This window comes from Grammomys surdaster, unplaced genomic scaffold, assembly GCF_004785775.1.
Source record: "Grammomys surdaster isolate TR1022 unplaced genomic scaffold, NIH_TR_1.0 142, whole genome shotgun sequence".
NCBI classification, from domain to species: Eukaryota; Metazoa; Chordata; class Mammalia; order Rodentia; family Muridae; genus Grammomys; species Grammomys surdaster.
Window position 1 is genome coordinate 3,095,653 of NW_021604600.1, and position 19,674 is coordinate 3,115,326.

Here is a 19,674-nt window from a genome sequence, read left to right on the forward strand (position 1 = left end):
AGGAGAGAGGAGGGGGGAGGGGAAGGGGGAGAGGAGAGAGGAGGGGGAGGGGAGGGGGAGAGGAGAGGGAGGGAGAGGGGAGGGGAGGGGGAGAGGAGAGGTAGGGAGAGGGGAGGGGAAGGGGAGGGAAGAGGAGGGGAAGGGGAGGGAAGAGGAGGGGAGGAGAGGAGAGGGGAGGGAAAAGGAAAAAGGAAAAAGGAAAAAGGAAAGGAAGGGAAAGACCAAGTCAGACCAAACCAGATATTCTGACCTTTAGTTGGTTAGAGAAAACCCATGTGACAAGGAACAGACAACTAACGCCCAGAGCCTCTGGAGAAGAGAGAAGGGAATCTGCCTCAGGCAAAACTCCAGAGAACTGTAGTTGGGCTGCTTGTCTTCAGCCCAACTACAGCTTTGAAAGATACTCAAAACCAAAGAACCCTGCTAAGCCCTGCACAGATGTCTGACCTGCAGAAACAGAGATGCAACAAACACCAACTTGGGGAGACAACCAGAGTAAGCTGGGGTTCTCACCGAGGTGTCTGATGGCTCCTCAGTGCTTCCTTCTTCAGGAGCTCTAGCCGCTGTGGTGAACAGAAACAGGGATAGGCAGCTCCAGACTTCAGCAATGTTTCTGTGGCCTGGGCATACAGAGCCAGCCGCTGTGACTGATAGTAGGGCCCTGCAGGACCACCTCGGCGGGGACTTTCATCAGGTGAGATGCCTGGAACACAGGTGGAAAACTGTCGTCACAGAGGAACACCAGAAATACACACAATGCTCTTTTTTTTTTTTTCTTCAGCTATTCATCTAGGTGCTTTACGTACACACTGACCCTTTTGTTTGCTTTCTTTCTGATACAGGGTTACTCTGTGTGGTCCTGACTGCCCTGGAACTCCATCTATAGACCAAGCTGGCCTCACACTCAGAAAGATCTGCCTGCCCCTGCCTCCTGCATGCATGGTATTGGAGGTGTACATCATCACTACCCCCACTTATACGTCAAACTTTTTTTTTTTTTTAAAGAAATAGCTTTTAAAATCTTTTCTGGGGGTGGGGGTGGATAGTGAGCAGGAGGACAAAAAAAATAAAATGCACAAAGCCAAAAGTAAAGGGAATTTATATTTGTCTGTATAAAGATATCCACTAAGGCAAACATAAGCCAGGGCCACAGCAGCTGGGTTCAGCTAGGTCCTTCCCAGTCTCAAAGGTTCTAAGACTAAAAACAAACAAACAAATAAAACCTTTGCAAGTCCTACAGTAGCACCAGGGACTCATGAGGTACTTTAGTAAAATACAGCTATCGAGTTTCAAAAGTAGCAACACACTGAGCGTTGTTGCATAAGAGTGGCCTCTATGCTACTTAGACTGGGTAATACCAGTTTTACAACACAGCATCACACACACACACACACACACACACACACACACACACACACACACACGTGTGAAAGCACATGGAAGCTATGGAGGAATGGCATGAGTTTTACTATGTCTGCTGATGGGCTTGGGGAATCCCCATGAGTTATAGGGGTAGGCATGACTGGTAGGTGCTATTTCAGTGGTAACAAACCCAGGGAAGGATAGTGTGGAAGGGGTGCTGGCCCCATGTCTTACTGCCAGTACACACCAACACATCAGATACTTTCTGGGGAATCAAGGCAGAGTGCTGAGGTCCTCTTAGGAACCTCAGCCCTCTCTCCATAGCTCCTTGGGACTCTTAGCTTGCCCTGGGGATGGGATATCAGAGTAATATTTCTGGCCTTCCCCACAGAACCCTACCACTTACATCCCCATGGAATGCCTAGCAGAGTATAGCCTATGATGTAGATTCCCACAGTGGCCTTCACCCTGCCTAGCTGAGTCCTATTTACATCAAATCAGAGTGCCATAACCCGAATCTCTTCATCAATATAGGGAGTCTCTCCTCTTCCAGCAGAAGAGGGGCCATCAGGCCAAGGCAGGGCAGTCTATGGTTAAGGGTAGGTAGGTGGAGACAGCAGGTATACAAGGAAGGGGCATGAGCTGGACTAGAGCAGGCAGCAGAGTGATCAGGGAACAAGAGACATAAGGATGGCCAGAGAGGATGCTGCTGTCTGGTATTACAGCCTCAGGAACATCAAGAGGGAGCAGGGACTGGTCCAACCACTGGGGAGACTCCTGAGAGATCTGTTCACATACAATTTAGATTTTAGTAGTGGTCTGGACACACAGGTCTTGTCTCTCACAGGTCTCCTGTAGCTACCCATACTCCAATACTTCACACTGGGGCAGGGCCAGGTCTTTACATAATTCATCCTTTCTAAGCCTTAGTTTTCTCCTCTGGAAATGGAGCTAACAGCCTTTTGTGCAGAATGATTGTGGAAACAAATACATTGGTGTTTATATGCTTACAGAGTATTGAGCCTGAGGTTTATATGTAAGCCAGTCTCAATAAAGCTATATATTAAACCCAAGCACTTATAGGCTAATGTTACACCTAATATCTAGTTTCCTGGCTCATGTGGGAGAGAAAAGTATCAGCACTTCCAGTAGACAGCAGGGGTGAGGGGACACAAGGCCTGCAGAAGGGGGGCTTCCTGTAAAGTAGGATAACAACACAGAATATCTACTAACATTTAAAGCTAGCACACATACTCCAGGCAGATGGACATGGGTTCAAACACAGTGGCCAGCTCTGAGATCTTGGGCAAATTCACTTTGTAAAACAAGATGTAAACAGTAACTGTGTCAAAGGGCATATTGCCTGGCACTTGCTATGCACACCATATAACTTAGCTATTTGTCTCACAGTACCTCCATTTCTTCATTTGATAAAAAAGAAGGGAAGGTGGGGTAGTTGACATGGTTATTTCATACTGGTAATACCATTAATTGGGAAGCTGAAATAAGACTGCCTTAAGTTCAAGACTAGTCTGTGCTATATAGCAAAATCCTGTGCTCAAGACAAGAACAGAAGAAGAGAAATCACATGCACATATAGGGCTCAGAGAAACAGCTTGGTAGTTAGGATTATTTACTGCTCTTCCAGAGAACATAGGTTTGGTTTTCCATCTCCCACATACAACTATAAAGCTGGACATGTGAGGTTGTCTCAGGGAAACAGGAGCTGGCCTAGTCACTCATGTCGGACGAACCTGTTTCTTGCCAGGTCTATGCAGGGAATGGATTTAAGTAAGATAAGAACAAGAATCTCACAACAGCCTTAGCGCTTCAGGGAGCCTTGGCATTTTTACAGAGAGTATCTGACTGTGTAAAGGTATCTATTTTTCCAGGAATTATCATTTTCCACCTTGAACCCTCAGAGAAGATCCACAGCCTCCTTTTCTGCTTCCTGTTCCTCCCCAGACTCTTTCCTTGGGAGCCTCACCTGCCCATTCTAGCATGTCCTCAATGTTTTCTGCTGCCCCTGGCACCAGACGGCTCTGATCGGTGTCCTCCAGCCTCAGAATGAAGCTCCCTTGGTGCTTCTTGGCAAAGATGTAGTTGTAGAGGGCAGTACGGAGGCCACCCAGGTGCAAGAAGCCTGGTAAAAGAGAACAGGTCAGACAGGACAAGGCCTATGACTACATCATAGGCCTCAGCTGAAATACAAATAATAATAATGTCCTAACAAAGCTTTTTTTTTTTTTTTTTTTTTTTTGGTTTGGTTTTCGAGACAGGGTTTCTCTGTGTAGCCCTGGCTGTCCTGGAACTCACTCTGTAGACCAGGCTAGCCCCGAACTCAGAAATCCGCCTGCCTCTGCCTCCCAAGTGCTGGGATTAAAGGCGTGCGCCACCACCGCCTGGCTCTAACAAAGTTTTAAGACCAAGCAATGGCTGTAATTGCCCTATATCTCTGGCTGACACTCAGACAGACTGTCACTGAAAAGGACAAAGGGGTATGGAGAGATGGCCCAATAGTTAAAAGCATGAGGATCCTCTTCCAGAAGACCAAGTTCAGTACCCAGCATCCATATGGTGGTGTATAACCGTCTAGAACTCGAGTTCCAGAGAACCCAACACTATCTTTTGACTTTAGCAGGTGTTGGGAGCCGACTCTTAGCCGAAAGCGGCTGTCATCTTTACAGCCACCTCAAGCCATATACCCTGAAAAGAGATTTGTTTTCAACAGCCCTCAACAGCTGCGCACACTCTGATAAACATGTTTTGCTGTTTAGTGCTGCCAGCAGCTAGGTGCACGTGGTCTCCACGCTGCTAGGTGCATGATGTAGTGCCTTCAGCTGTGCTTGTCCACGAGGGCAAGGCACGTGGTAAAGGACATAAATACCCAGGATTTCTTTTCAATAAAAGAAACTTGATCAGACTCTATCTTGTCTCCTTTCTTCGCGTCTCTCGCCCCCTCCATCCCTACTCTCTCTCTCTTGATAGACCCTGACCTCCAGACTGGAGCAGCAGAACGGGCCGTTACAAGCAGGTACCATCACAGATATGGAACACATACACAAATTACTCATACATATAAAATAAAATTTTTAAAAATCTGTTTTTGTTTTTTAAGACAGGGTTTCTCTGTATAGCCTTGGTATGTTCTAGAACTCACTCTGTGTTTTGTAGACCAGGCTGGTCTCAAACTTCCAGAGATCTGTCTGACTTTGCCTCCCTAGTGCTAGAAATTCCCTAGTGCTGGGATTAAAAGTCTGTACCATCACCACCCCCTGACTCAAAATAAATATTTTTTTTTTTTGAGACGGGGTTTTTCTGTGTAGTCCCTGGCTGTCCTGGAACTTGCTCTGTAGATCAGGCTGGCCTCAAACTCAGATCTGCCTGCTTCTGCTTCCTGAGTGCTGGGATTAAAGGCCACAGAACACCATGGCCTGGCAAAATCTTAACAACAAAAAGGACAGGTTAGCTGACTCCATAGTCCTTCACCTTGGGAATGAAAGAACACCCAGGAGTCAGGTCTAGGAGCTTGTCATCACATAAAAACGCTCCAATGTTCCAGAGTACCTTAAACCCTTGATTTTGACATTTGCCTCAAGGCTAATTTTTACCAGAAGGAGAAACAGCATTTTCTGTTTGAAAATTATTCACCAAGTCCAGATCACACAAGCATTTAAGTTACATAAATTTAACTATTTATTCTAGGAGGGGAGGAGGGCTAACCACATGTTAACAGCACAATTCAACCCTGTAAAAATCCCATTTTGCATATATATTCTACATGATACTTAGCTACATCATGCAATTTAAATTTTTCCTACTTGAGATTTTTACCTTAAGTGCCTGTTATAAGTAATTATAATTAACAGCAACATTTGACTTCACTGTATTTCCCTTCACTGGAGTTCAAGCCCTAAAAGTATTACTACTAAAATTTCAGGTCTTCCCAGGTCTGTCATTTCCCCTTTCCTCTACTTTATTTAGTCCAGCCCAAAGCCCTGGATCTCCATAATCAGGCCATTTACATTTATAATAACCTCATCTGCATTTCCAGGTACCCAAGGGCACGGGACAAGAAATGCTTTTCTGTGTACGAGGCCAACCTGGCTCAACACTAATTCTATGTGAGACCTTCAGCAAATTATTGCAAACCCACAAAATGCATAGCTCTCAATGGAACTAAGTCTTAGGAATTTCAAGACAGAAGATACCAGAAATCAAAACTAAGACCCCCTCACATCATGTATAGCTGGATTCAAATTCCACATCCAGGGACAGGGTAAATGGCTCCAGTCTCTGCTGTACAAGCATGACAACTTAACAGGCAGGTAGATCCCTGTAGCTTACTGGTTTCAGTCCATCAGTTGAGTACCAGGTTCAGTGACTTTCTCAAAACTACAAGACACACACATATACCATACATGAAATTAAAAAAAATAATTGTGCCCAATATTAAGAAGTTGATAACCTTTGGAAATTCATTTAGTTTTCACAAGTTTCAAGTTCCTGATCTGTTAGTGGGCTTAAAAACAAAAATCAGGCCGGGCTGTGGTGGCGCATGCCTTTAATCCCAGCACTTGGGAGGCAGAGACAGGCAGATTTCTGAGTTCAAGGCCGGCCTGGTCTACACAGAGAAACCCTGTCTTGAAAAACCAAAACAAAAAACCCAAAAATCTGGTGGACTGAACCTTTAATCTCACCACTCTAGAGGCAGAGGCAGGGGGATCTCTGTGAGTTTGTAACAACAGCCTGGTCAACACAGAAAGTTCCAGGCCAGCCAGGATACAGTGAGGCCCTGTTTTAACAAAACAAAAATACCTAAATCCTTCTTAATAATGAGGCTGCTGGAATACCTAAATGTTGACCAAAGTAGAACTTCAAGCCAGGCCTGATGACTCATATTTGTAATACCAAAACCTGGGAGGCAGAGACAGAAGGATTGTTGCAGTTCAACACCAGCATGGTCTTCATAATGACTTCCAGGCCAACTTGGGTGATATAGGAAACTCTTTCCAAATTAAAAATAAAACAAAAACCCAAACGTGTAAACCTTCAATTAATTTTGACTATCACAGTGATCTATACTGCTTGTCAGCTCTTTCTCATTTGGGCTTTTCCTGCCAGTCAGCAAAGAAATGAAAATGGTAATTGTAGTAAAGACTACTGTACATAGATCTTACTAAGTGGCTCTGCTGCACTGGCTCAAAACCATCCGACAAGTACTATTATTAGCCCTACTTGAGAAATTACAAAATTGGGACATAAACAGAGGAAATAATTTTGCCAAAACAACACATCTAGGGATTGGCAAAGACAAAAATATAGATGCAGAAAATGCCAGGCCTTGGATCACTGCCTAAGTGCTTCTTTAAATAAGGTGGGCATCCCAGTGCATGTTTGCCATAGGTAAACAAAGAAACTGCTAGTCAAGGTTTAGATACTTGCAGCCATTTGATAGTCATTTTTTCCCCTAGTTGTTTCATTTATATTAGTCTTAAGTACAGAATCACAACAGTTAGTTATGAACCAGGGCTTCTACCACATATGGTTGAATTTCCACAATCTATATGGCCTGCCCAGAAGTAATGTTTTTTCCTGTGCAGCTGGGACTCTGTCAGAAATATCTTTCCCTGCTGACCTTGGGCCTAGAATGAAAGGTTGCTCAGTGTGAACAGGGCGGAAGGTGGCTTGAGTTAAAGGTTGGGAACTTGTGGGGAGGGGAGGAGATAACAGAATTTCTAACAAGATATACACTGGGCCTCTGTTTTCTTTTGGCTTACTAAGCTGCCAGGAAACCCAGGCTTCTGTGCGTACCCTCTTAAGCTTCAAGAAGGTCTTCTTGACATTTGGGTCTCAACTCAAATGTTACCTCTTCAGCAACACCTTCTAGGGAGCCCTATCCCGCTTCATTCCCAAAATGACACATATGACTCTAGGATTTGTCGGTTTCATCAAAGCAGGAGCCCTAACTTTTCAATGACCACTGCATTACAGCACATAGGCCTTGGCATATAGTCTATACGCTCTGCACACTAAGTGCATTAACAAAGACCGGAGACAAGGAAACTTCTAGCAACCTCAATCACTTCAAATTCTAGTCTTCCATTTCCGTCCCTGTAAAATGGGGTCGCGCAGACAACCCCGGAAGAGACTGTTTCTGGAACTTTCGGGGGCGGGGACAAGAAGGTGGGCTGCGGCGCGCGGCGTCACGTCCGTCAGGATTACCTGTGGGGCTGGGAGCGAAGCGCACTCGCACCGTGGCCCCGGGATCTGGGCCCAGACTGGCCTCGCGCCGACTCACGCGGTGCCCGAGAGCCACCACGTGTGTCCCGGGCAGCTGAAACCTCTTGAGGAGCGCCGCCATGTGGAATAGAAACACACACGTGGGCTTCTTCGCGCGTCACTTCCGCGCGGCGGGGAAAGCTCATTCCAACCAATCAACTTTCGCCACAGCGAGCGCGGCCCCGCCACTTAAAGGCGTAGGACGCCTATCTGGGCTGCTCACGCCCCTCTCGACAAGGGCGGGGATGTGCCGCTGCTCGGGGACAGAGCGCAGCGAGCGGGCGATTTCCCAGACCCGCCCCCTTCGGCTGCGGGAATGCTAAAGCGTGGCAGGGGCTGGCCCGGGAAGCGGAGGAGGCGGGTCTCCATAGAAACCTCCACCTGTTTCCGGCCAGCCTGTGTGAAATTAGGGGCTGTTGCGGGGGCCAATCTCAGCCAGCTCGCTTCTTCCCGGCGGCCCCTGCGGGCGCGGTGGGTGTTGTACACAATCATCATGGCGGCGGCCGGAGCCCCGGATGGTGAGTGTGGCGGGGAAGGTAGGCGGTCGGTGACTGAAGAGCTTGCTGACGCTGCCGGGGTCGGGGGACTGGGCCTGGCCCCAGAGGGAGGAGCGTGGCGCAGCAACGGCGGTGCCTGGGCCCGTTCTTGTCGCAGGCCGGGCTCGTGGCGAGCACCCACCCCCTAACCCCTTTGCAGGCATGGAGGAGCCAGGCATGGACACGGAGGCCGAGGCTGTGGCCACCGAGGCGCCCGCACGGCCCCTCAACTGCGTGGAGGCCGAAGCAGCCGTAGGGGCAGCGCCGGAGGACTCTTGCGACGCACGAGGCAACCTGCAGCCGGCCCCGGCCCAGCCCCCTGGGGACCCTGCGGCCCAGGCCTCGGTCAGCAACGGCGAGGACGCGGGCGGTGGTGCGGGCAGGGAGCTGGTGGATCTGAAGATAATCTGGAACAAGACCAAGCACGACGTGAAGGTCCCTCTGGACAGCACGGGTTCCGAGCTAAAGCAGAAGATTCACTCCATTACAGGTATTCTAGGAGCTGATAACCAACTGCTTCTACCCGCACCCTACCTTCTAGGTCTCGGTGCTTACGTCGTGCTAAACTGTTTGTGATTTTTTTGCCTAGACTCCCGCTATCCTCACTGTAGTTTTCTGAAGTCAATACTTGTATGTCCATTATTAATCAGAGAGGGAAAATTAGGTCCAAGATGATAGAGATACCACCAAGTGGTGGAGTGAGATGCAAGCCTGAATCTTGAGTATTAGGCTCACCCTTCTAACTAATGTTGGACTATCATTGTTAGTGAAAACCTCCCGCGGTATTTATTAAATTTACAGGAGCTTCTGAACAGGTCTAGGATTTAGCCATTAATTTATTTTTAGCAGATAGATAAGTTTCGTAAGGGAAGTTCATGAAACAGTGCTATCGACTGTCCTGGTGGCCCTTTACAAATATTCATATTTGGTCGTTTTATTTATTTTGGTTTGTTACTTGAAGTACTTTCTTTTTAAAGCTTTCTCCATGTAGCGTGTAAAATGCCATAGAACAGTAAATTATTGGCTTTCTGTATCCCTGACACTTGGGAATTCTCAATATTTAAGTGGATAGGAGATTGAGTTTCAACTTGGAAAGATTGATAGCTAAGACATATCAAACAATTCTAAATACCTTAAATTTATATAGAAGGACCAGGTTTTACCAATCAAATAGTCCTGGTGTTCTGAATTCCTCCAGGTTCACAAAGCTGATAGTTGATGGACCAGTATTCACTTCCTGTTTTGTTAGAGAAGAGGGATGGTCCACACATTTCCTGCTTATTCCTTTTACTGCCTTCCACTTTTTGTCAAGGTCTCCCACCTGCCATGCAGAAGGTCATGTATAAAGGACTTGTTCCTGAAGACAAGACGTTGAGAGAAATAAAAGTGACCAGTGGGGCCAAGATCATGGTGGTTGGCTCTACTATAAATGATGTTTTAGCAGTAAACACCCCGAAAGATGCTGCCCAGCAGGATTCGAAAGCTGATGAAAACAAGAAGGAGCCCCTCTGCAGGCAGAAGGTAAGTCCATCATGTACTTGCTTGTTGGTCCTGGGAGTTTGGAGGCTGGTTACATTCTCCCTAGAATAAGCTCCTTTTTGGACAGGGCCCATGATGAAAATTTATGGAGCAGTTGGGTGCAGCAGAGTGGAGTTGACAGCTACCTGAAATATGGATCTTTGTCATCTGGCGGGTCAGTGTGCCTTAGTCTTCCTGCTTTAGGATAAGGCCTTTGTAAAGGGAGACTCTAGCTAGTTAGCAAAGGAAGTCACATGTGGGTTTCTCTCAGAAGTGCCAGCGAATATGACCAGTGTTGGAATTAATTAAGCCCTGTTCCTTACAACTGCTCCCATTTGGGGTGTGTGTGTATGTGTGTGCGTGTGTGTTCTCAAGTTCAGAAAGTCCAATTCTGGAAAGGTGTGGAAGTCAACAGATTTCAGAGGTTCTCCTAAAACTGACCATTTCAGGAAGTCAAACCAAGCTGAATAAAAAGATATATACTGTTTTGTTTTGTATTTATAATGGTCCTTTTCCGTGAAGGAGTCTGAAATTTTGTATTATCTCTCTTGATCATTTTTGTGTGCTTGTTTTTTGAGGCAGGGTTTTACTGTTTATCCCTGACTAGCCTAAAGCTTAATCTGGAGATGAGTCTGGCCTGGAATTTTTAACAGCTCTCTTGTCTCTATCTCCCTAGGCCTGAGTTTATGGGCATGTGCCATCATGCCTGTTTATAGGTTTGTATTTGTATGTGTACAATATAGAGGACTGGACGGATAGTCTTACTCATGGTAGTAGGCAGGAACTCTACACTGAGCTACCCCAGCCTATTGTGTACTTAATCTGTATCCTCAACACGTACATCTGAGTTGAACCAACATCTGAGGGACTGTAGACACTAAAGTGCCAGCACTGGGACTGGGTTTTCTGTTGGACATCTATAACCTGTGTTTACTTTGTAACCAGAAAGAAATATTTTTTACAAATTTGGCAGTAAAATTGAACAGAATTGTGGGAACAGTTATACTATTTTCTTTGTTTGTTTGTTTTTGATAGAAATACAAATGTGTTCAAAAAAATATTGTTTGGTAACAAGTGGCTACTCTAGATAACATAGAGAATATTGTGTAACATTTTAAAATTGTGTTATCTTTACAAAATCTCCGAAACTCTGGTCTTCAAAACAGCTTTCCATAGGGTATTTGTTTTGTGTTGTATTTATTTGGTGCTAGGGATTAAACCTGGGACCTTGTCAATACATACATAACACATGTTTTACTGCAAAGCAGCATCTCTATAGAGTTGATAAGTATTGTAAAGTTGAATTAGCACCTAAAAGTAAATATTTGTATGAGCCATTTTCATCCCTAAATATGAGATCCTAATTTCCTGTAATTTGTTGAGGTCATTGGTATTTTCTGTTTTCCCCTGACACATCTATGAAGGAAATGTGAAAATTTTCTTCTGTCAAATCCTTAGTGTATAACCTGCTTTGCAAATACATGTTTTAGGTTACTTATGGTAGGTCAGCATTAGTAGAGCTGTTCACCGCTGTGTAGAGACAGTGCTCCCAAAGGTACTTACAAGGTATGACTCAAACTATACTTCCATTCTGAGATGCTTTGCTTTGGTGATGCCACTGGTTACGAGGCATAGTACAACCTAATGAGACTTCACTCCCTCATTAGGCTTTTGATCAGTATGTTCCAGAATCTCAGGCTGGTGTCAGCAACAACCCTTCACTAGCAATCCCTACCACAGTATTCTGCTATGCCAGTGAAGGTTTCAGTTGGCCCATTGCCTGTTAATGCTTACATTTGGCTTAGTTTTACCCCTGGCTCATTTATTGGCCTATAGTTCCAGCTTTACCAAGCTGCTACTGTACCTGTAAAACTACAGATGTAAAGGAGAGGAGATGAAAGCATTTGAGGGCTATGAGCTTGAATTTTTGAGTCCTGGGGTAGAGGGCAGGTATGGGGCTTGGAGGCTTCTTAATGGTAGGGTATAGGGGAGTCAGCATTTTTCTGTTTTCAAAATGTGGTTCCTTGGGTTTTCTTTGTGGGTGGGTTGAGACTCTGTCATAGTCTGGCTCTCCATATAATAATGCAGAAATGACCCCACTTGACATTTATACCTACATAGGCAGCTTATAGTTTCTTTGAAGTTGAAGAATACAGATACTGCTCTTCTCCTACCTGTTAACTTAATGGTTAGTTTTTTACCTGGAAAGATGGGAATAAAACATTGAAATTATAAGTTAGAAACCTTTAAACCTTAGTCACCTTAAATTAGAAATCTTAGTTAGTGGAACAAATCTAATATGGTGGTTACGGATGATGTGGATAGTTAAGTTTAAATATAATTGAGAAGTCACTTTTTTCTGTTGCTAACCACATGGCTGGCACAGGTATGGAACATTTCATTAACAACCCAAACTCCCTTGAACACAGTTGCTCTGCAGTGTGAAGGAATCTATAGTCTGTTGATACTAAATACTTTCAAACATACTTGAAGACTGCTTCATCCTGTCTATCCAAGAGCTGGAAACCTGACTCAAATATAATCAGCTGTCTCATTTTCTCTTTGTTTTGGGTTATATTGTAGCAACACAGGAAAGTATTGGACAAAGGAAAACCTGAAGATGTGATGCCATCTGTTAAGGGTGCCCAGGTAAGCTGGCCTACTTTTTGAGCCCCTAAAAAGGAGCTAGTTCACGATTTAATATTGCTGTAATCATGACCTGAAGTTCTATCTCATCTCCTTCTCTCTGTCCTACTGTCTCCCCCTTTCTCACTGTGCCCTTGTGCCTCCAGGAGCGTCTGCCAACGGTACCCTTGTCTGGCATGTACAATAAGTCTGGAGGGAAAGTGAGACTCACCTTTAAGCTAGAGCAAGACCAGCTGTGGATCGGCACTAAAGGTACTCTAGTTCTCTCAGCCTCCTTGGCATCCCAGCACCCTGCCTGCCTCTAGTGCTCAACAGCACTGGCTCCTGACTGCTGTTCTGCCTTTCAGTTGGAGCCCTTCTCCTCACTGTTCTTTTCAGTGTTCCTGGCTTTTGACTATGTCTGTATATGCTTGCCTCTTGGTTGGCCCCTCCCCCCTTATTCTTTTCAGTCTGATCTCAGAGACCATCCTTCAGAAAAGTTGGCCCTTAAATTTACATACAAACCAAGAGGTCCCAAGTGTGTGACCCAAGTCTAGTCCTTAGGCAAGGGTTTTATGGGTACATCACATAGTTGTACAAATTACATGGTTTCTTTGAAACTAATGGGGGAGCTTGTCTTAGAAAATATCAAAAGATCTGGCCACTGGAGCCTGCACTCTTCCCATGTCATTGAGGAACTGTGACTGAGCAGTGGTATTCACCATGCTCCTCATGGCCCCATTTTATGTTTAGTTAGCTTTGCTTATGGTGCCTGCCTGACCTCTATAGGTCAGTTTGACTGTAGAAGTGAAGTTTTCCTAGTTGCTGCCTAGAATTTCTCCTTTGCCTCCTGATTGCCCTTTATATGTACCCTCATCCCTTGTCGCCCAACTTCTCACATGTGAGCAGTATCTGGTTCAACCTTGGTATTTCTGGGAAGTATCTCTCTCAGGTTTCCCACTCAACCTTACTCTGATGGTTACCAGGTTTTTTTTTGTTTGTTTGTTTTTGATATGGAACTTCTCTCTGTAACCTTGGCCGACCTAGAACTTGCTCTGTAGACCAGGTTAGCCTTCAACTCTTAGATCCCTTGCCTCTGCCTCCTGAATGCTGGCATTAAAGGTATGCACCATCAGTCCCGGCTAGTTACCAAATCTTGTTAGTTACACTCCAGAATTGCCTGTGTCCCTTTCTCTACCCTTCCCTAGTACTGGTAAAGACTGTTTGCATCTTCTTAAAGTTGCATTAGAACCAAGTTTCTGTTTCCCTGTCCCCACCTATATCATCTTTGGTCATTCTTACTGTTGTACTGCTTTTTTTGTCTGGTTCTTGTACCTATAAACATTTATAGCTCTTCAGGGCTAGGTTCAGACGTCTAAACATACCCCACTCCAAACCCTTGCCCTGCTCTGTGTGCCCTCGTGTCCTTATGTACTTGAGCCTCATTCTTCACTTTCCCAGCTCATGTTTTGCACAGCTCTTGTTTTTCTGGTGCCTACCCTAGAATGTCTTCTTCTTAGTCCTTAGAATTAATAGTCTTCTAAAGCCACCCCCCACTACCACCTTTTCTAAAGAAGCCTTCTTCACATCTTCCTAACTCCCCACTTGAACTGCTGCTGCTGCTGCTACTGCTGCTGCTGCTCCAGCACTCTGTCCCCAGAGCACTCATTACTCTCTGACTTGTCTGTCCCCGTTAGATTCCTGGAGGGACCCGAACATGCCTAATTCACCTGTTTCTGGCCAGCACTGTAGGTATTCAGTGTTTTGAGGTAAATGCCAAAGAAGAGAATAGAGGTCCCATCATCAGAGATTTATTGGTTCCAAGGGCAGGTTGCAGAAAATGGAACCAAGTTTCACAAAAATAAAACTTGAGCAGGGTGGTGGGAAGTGTGGTTTTTAATTGTCTAAAACATGAATCTAGAACACATTGCTGTTTCAACCCTAAGGATTCTTAAAATGAACTGACTGAGATGCTGAAAATGCTTGAGTTTTTTCATTTTGGGATAACTGGCTATGTTGTTCATTTCACAGTCAACTCTTAGCTACATGGTAACACAGTTTTTCTAAGTTTTAAAAGGTTTTTCCAGTGTTCTAGTGACTTACGTTGGCTTTGCTTGAATACTTTGTTCTGGAGAGCCTGTCATATCATCTCCTTGGCTAGTGATTAGCTGCCCTGCCTGTGGGCTTTCCTAGTGATCTTGTTTTCTTCTTCTTACATCATTTGCTTGCTGATGCACATGGCTGGCCTCTGTAGCTGGGCTTCTCTGCTTGCTGGCAGCCCAGATTCAGAGCAGTTGACCAGTCTGGTGTAGTAAAGCCATCATGTCCAGGGGAGTAGTAAGTGCAGGCAAGGGGTTTAGTTAAGATTCAAGTCTTGTGCTTTATGGGGGAATAATTTTTTCCACATGAAATTGAGTATGTTGTTTGTTATTTTTGAGGAAACTACAGGGTAACCTGGCTTTAGACTTTTGGTGTTTTTCTTGTCCCAGTCTCCCAAGTACTGGGTTTATAGGCATGAACTATCATGGCTGGCTTAGCGATTTTATTTAAGCTTCTAAAAGCAGCTGGCTTCCTGCTTTAGTGTGAGGGCAGAGCTCTAGAAGAGTCCTGATGCAGTGAGATTGGAGCTGTTTTAGAAGAGCAGAGCCATGAGCTCCTTGTGCCTTTCATGGTTGATGAGGCTGAGCTCTTCATTCTGAGCCAGGCTTTTCCCTATCAACCTAGCAACTCAGGGGGTGGGTGAGTGTTCTTCTTGTGTGCCCAGGAGGCCTGTCACCTAGCATCAAAAGGACTTGCAGAAGTACAACTTGTTCTGGGAATTGGCTAAAAGCCACTAGCTTGTCTTCTGCGAGAAGCTGCTATGAAGTGACTGTCCCAGCAGCTAATTGGCCTCTCCGTGGTTTGTTTGTTTGTTTGTTTGTTTTTCTGCGTAAGGGACCTTCAAGGCTGCCACATATAACATCTCACTGTCTGGGCAGGAAGAAGCAGGGTGAGACAGACCATGGAGATGCCCAGGAGAGCATTCCCAGCTTATAGTCACTGTCCCACCCTGCTTGCAGTGCAGCCAAAGCTTAGCTGACTGCTATTATCTGCCTTGTGGACTTGGATTGTCTAATCTTTGGAATTTGAGGAAAGGTCAGAAATCTATAATGGTATGAAATCTCCTGGCATTTCAAAGTGCAAGTATTTTTAAAGTCTCAGTCTTGAGGAGGCGTCTTGTCTGTATGTAGCTGTCGTTTTAGAGCCACAAAGTAGACTCTCCCTGTTCCCAGTTTTCTGAAGTCAAGGCCTATGAAAGTTTGATACTTTATGTCACTGGTAAGACCAGAGCCCAGGACTCTTATTAAATTTCTAGTTTGGTAACTTAATTTGTTTACTTGTCTGCCTTTCTAGATATTTTTTTTTTCTGCAGAGGCCATAAGGAGTATTTTCCACCTTATGTACCAGTTTTCTGACATTACCCGCCTGCACCTCAGGTATCTGGTGCTTCCTGGGTTACTTCCTTTGGCACAGATCCTCGTGCCTCCCCACCATTACACTTGTCTGCTGCTCTTGCCTCATCTCCTTGAAGGCCAGCCTCATTATTGGCTCTTCGTTTCTGTCATCCTTAACTTGTTGTAAAATGTTGTCTGTCCGTGTGATTGTTGGTGTCTCCAGTGTTAATCAGGTGAGGGTGTAAATGCTTTTGATAGACCGCCACAAACTGATGTCTGTAGAGATCTGAGTGAGTCTGGGCATAGGCATTAGCCTTGTAAGTTGCCATACCTCTCCTGCTGCTGCTTTCTTGTGTGCTTCCTGACTTTGCCTTTTTTAGGTGTTCAAAACCTTAGCTGATTCTGGGTTTGGGTTATGAAAACATCGAGGAGTTTTGAGGTGTTCTTAATGATCATTTATCATAACAAGACAGGTAAATGTGCCCTTGGACTTTTACCATATCATCACCACATCCTGTTTTTCATTTAGTGCTCCCTATTTCCCAGCTCTTTACCAGACTTTAAATGTATTGGTCAGAAGACAGTGTTCCTCATCCCCAGAGGGAGTGTTGCCTGATAAGTCCAACCAGCTGTGGTATGAGAGTTGTTGTGGCCAAGGAGGAGTTGGGATAGGGAGATCCTTGAGTAATTGCTGTCGTTCTTTCAACCTAGAGCGGACTGAGAAACTGCCCATGGGCTCCATTAAAAACGTGGTCAGTGAGCCTATTGAAGGACATGAAGACTACCACATGATGGTGAGTAGCCTCAGCCTGCGTGGCCGCCTGCTTCTGCTTCATCTTGCAGGGAGTGGTTTTTTTCACAGGGCATTTCTATCTGAAAAGAAAGCAGTCTTCAGAAGACTGAAAAGACTTTTACATTTTCTTGTCTACTTAAGAGTTGTGTCCATGACCTTGTTCCCAGTTGTGTTTATTTACAGACTCCCAGCTGTACAAAAGAGGATGTGTTTTTTCCTGTCCTTTTTAGAAATTTCTTCTGTCTCCCTCTTATTTGGATTAGTTTGTTTTTAGGCCAGGAAAATGAATTAGAATGGCTTGTGGACTTTAAGTTTTGTCTTACTTATAAAAGAGAACATCCCCTTAGTTGGGGGGCTATGAAGACACCAAGAAGTCTTCCTCTTGTAGTGCTCTGCCATGCCCAGCATGTGCCCATGTAGCCAGGGCCCCTTTGTGAGGATGGGGCTCAGGGCATGCTTGTTCTTTATAGAGCTCATCAGTTTTTACAGAATGAGCACTGTACAAATCAAGTTTCCCTGCCTAGACTCCAAAGTTCAGGGTTGGGTTTCCTGCTGTTGTCTTTCAGGGGGCAGTTTTTTCAGTAGCTTGTAGTGATGTTGCCATATCCCTTCCCACCCCTACACCTCTATGAGGAGCAGCTAGTTGTTCGAATTGTAGGTAAGATTACCAAGTCCATGGTACAGAGATGTGTTGGACAATCTATTTGCTCTAGGGCAATCAGTGAAAGGGAGTTAGGGTACAGTGGTCTGGAGAGTTAGTGTAGCCTTTCCTGTCTGCTCAGGGTCAGCTAGGTGGAGCCAAAGAAAGGCTTTGGGACTGCAGTCAATGGATACGGGCTCTTGGGCTTTCTTCTTGGCAGCAATGAGAACATACTGGGCTTTGGGGCCATTAGGTAGTCTCTCTCTACACCCTCACCTCCTTGTCATCTCTAAAACAAGACCACAGATTTGTTTTGCCTGCTTGGTTATTTTTCTGTTTTAACAGTTGGTATTGATATTTTTGGCCTGGCCCTTTTACTCTTTTTTAAACATTTGTTTGAACAGTTTGATGCTGTGGGGCTTGCAAAGCCTGTTTCTCCTGCAGCCTGGTGATGGGGAGGCAGATAGGATGAATGGACCACAATAGATACTTCTTTAAAGAATTTGTGTTCATGAATATTGGTTTAGAATTTAGTTCAAATTAAATTTAGTTAAAATGTTCTGATGTCATAGGCTAAATGGGAATTCAGCAGTCCCCTTCTGTCTTTCTTGAATGCAATTAAATAGCACCTTGTCCTAATGAAAGGTTTACTTCCTCTTCTTGCAGATGCCATTTGTCTAGCTAGAGTAGTGTGTCACAGTTCATAGTGCTCTTTAATTTTTAGAGTTGTTTCAAAGATACAGAAAAGGACACACCTAACATTTTATGGTACTACCCATATATCCATCACCGAAATATGATAGTTGTAAATATTTTGTATCATGTTTTAAATCTTTTAAATAAAATTTTTTTTTACCAACAGTGATGTTGTCCCCATTGTCTTCCCCTTCTCCATCCCCATTATTGTAATCTATCATGTATGTTCTTCATTTGTCAGTGCTTTTGTTGTACATATGTCCATAAACAAGATGGTATATTGTGTTGTGTTTTTTTCAGTTTTCATAAATAGCATCATGGTACCCTTCTGCAACTTGATGGCTTGGGTTCAACATTGTGATCTGTCATAACTCAAGATCCAAAGGATCTGTTTATATCTTAACAAAAGACTCCAGTGTTTGTATGAGTAGGCCACACTACTGAGAATTCCTTACTGATGGATATGTAGGTTATTGTTAGGATTTTAACATTTCACACAGTGTGCTTTGAACATTCATACCTGCTTCCTGTGTGTGAATGACATTTTTAGGGCAGCTGTTCTCAAACTGTGGCCTCTGGACCAGTAATACTGAATTACCTAGGAACTTGTTAGAAGTTTCTTGGGCTTTGCCTCAGGCCTCCCAAACTAAAGTCCAGGGGCTAGAGCCTGCATTCTGTTTTCACAAGTCTTCCAGATGGTTCTGATGTACACTGAAGTATGCAAACCACTGCCTTAAGAGTCGGCTCTGCTAAACTGAACTTCCCCTCCCCACCTGCCCTTTCACATTCCCCATCTCCTCTTTAAGCATAGGAGACTCCTCCCCATGTACACAGTTTGGTTTTATTTTTCTTCCCTTTTTAATCAGTTTGCTCCCCTCCCTCCTGCGTCTGTTGTTCTGCCTGCTTGGTCACCCTCCTCTGAAGCATCGCTTGGTTTTTCCTTTTCCCTTGCAGGCATTTCAGTTGGGCCCCACGGAAGCCTCTTACTACTGGGTGTACTGGGTTCCAACTCAATATGTGGATGCAATCAAAGACACTGTGCTGGGCAAGTGGCAGTATTTTTGAAAGCACTTTCACCTCTGGCCCAGGAGACTGATCCAAAGTGAAGGACATTGCCGGGAGAGGTCCGCAGCATCCCTGGATTGCAGAGTTCTGGGACTTTGTTCACACACACAAAAAAAATCTCTATTCAATCTGAGGTGATGTGGTGACTGAAGCCAGAGGTGATGTACTTTCACCATTAGCTTAATTTGAACTTAAAATCACCGGTTCCCTTTCTTGCAGTCAGCTTCATACCATTTTTAAAGTCAGTATGGTGGAAATTAATAAATCCAAGTTTCGAACATGTGTGGAATACTCTTATACTCTTAAGTCTGTTTGAGAGTAGACCTACCAGTAATGCTGAGAGGGAATAATCAAAAGCTTTCTGGTTGTTTTCTTTTTTCTTTGCTCATCTTCTTTCTTTTTTCTTTCTTTCTTCTTTTTTTTTCCTACAAGTGATTTCAACTGAAATCTTCAGATGTCTTTGGTTGCAAACATTTGGACTGCGTTGTGATGAGTCTGTTCTTTTTTTTTTTCCCCTTGGTATTAAAATTGTATGCAAAATGGGGGTGGTGAGTAAGCCATATATTTTTGTGTGTGTGCTCATTGATTTCAGATTTTTTGTTTTGTTTTATTATTTCCCTATGATTTTGTTTTAAACCCAAAGATGCCAGTTTCTCTTTTGGTACCTCATTTTCACCTCTTTGCCAGGCTCTCTTCCATGTGCTGCTGCTTGGGAATACACAT

At 44.6% G+C, this 19,674-nt stretch overlaps 2 protein-coding genes across 2 annotated transcripts in view; one reads left to right on the top strand and one right to left on the bottom strand.

Annotated features, from left to right (window-relative positions):
• The window catches only part of Ears2 (glutamyl-tRNA synthetase 2, mitochondrial), a 22,536-nt gene extending 14,767 nt beyond the window's left edge, over positions 1-7,769 (bottom strand). Inside the window, exons 1-3 of the mRNA XM_028764284.1 lie at positions 7,588-7,769; positions 3,350-3,505; positions 514-703 (exon numbers count right to left, since the gene is read on the bottom strand). Coding sequence (XP_028620117.1) covers positions 514-703; positions 3,350-3,505; positions 7,588-7,726 — 485 coding nt within the window. The 5' untranslated portion in view covers positions 7,727-7,769. The remainder of the gene's footprint in view (positions 1-513; positions 704-3,349; positions 3,506-7,587) is intronic.
• A 134-nt stretch (positions 7,770-7,903) lies between these two features.
• Ubfd1 (ubiquitin family domain containing 1) lies at positions 7,904-19,233 on the top strand. The gene is made up of 7 exons (XM_028764223.1): positions 7,904-8,162; positions 8,341-8,670; positions 9,493-9,701; positions 12,282-12,347; positions 12,491-12,596; positions 16,469-16,551; positions 18,841-19,233. The coding sequence occupies exons 1-7, from the start codon at positions 7,961-7,963 to the stop codon at positions 18,949-18,951; spliced, it is 1,107 nt and encodes a 368-aa protein (XP_028620056.1). The 5' UTR covers positions 7,904-7,960; the 3' UTR covers positions 18,952-19,233.
• The last annotated feature ends 441 nt before the right edge of the window (positions 19,234-19,674 follow it).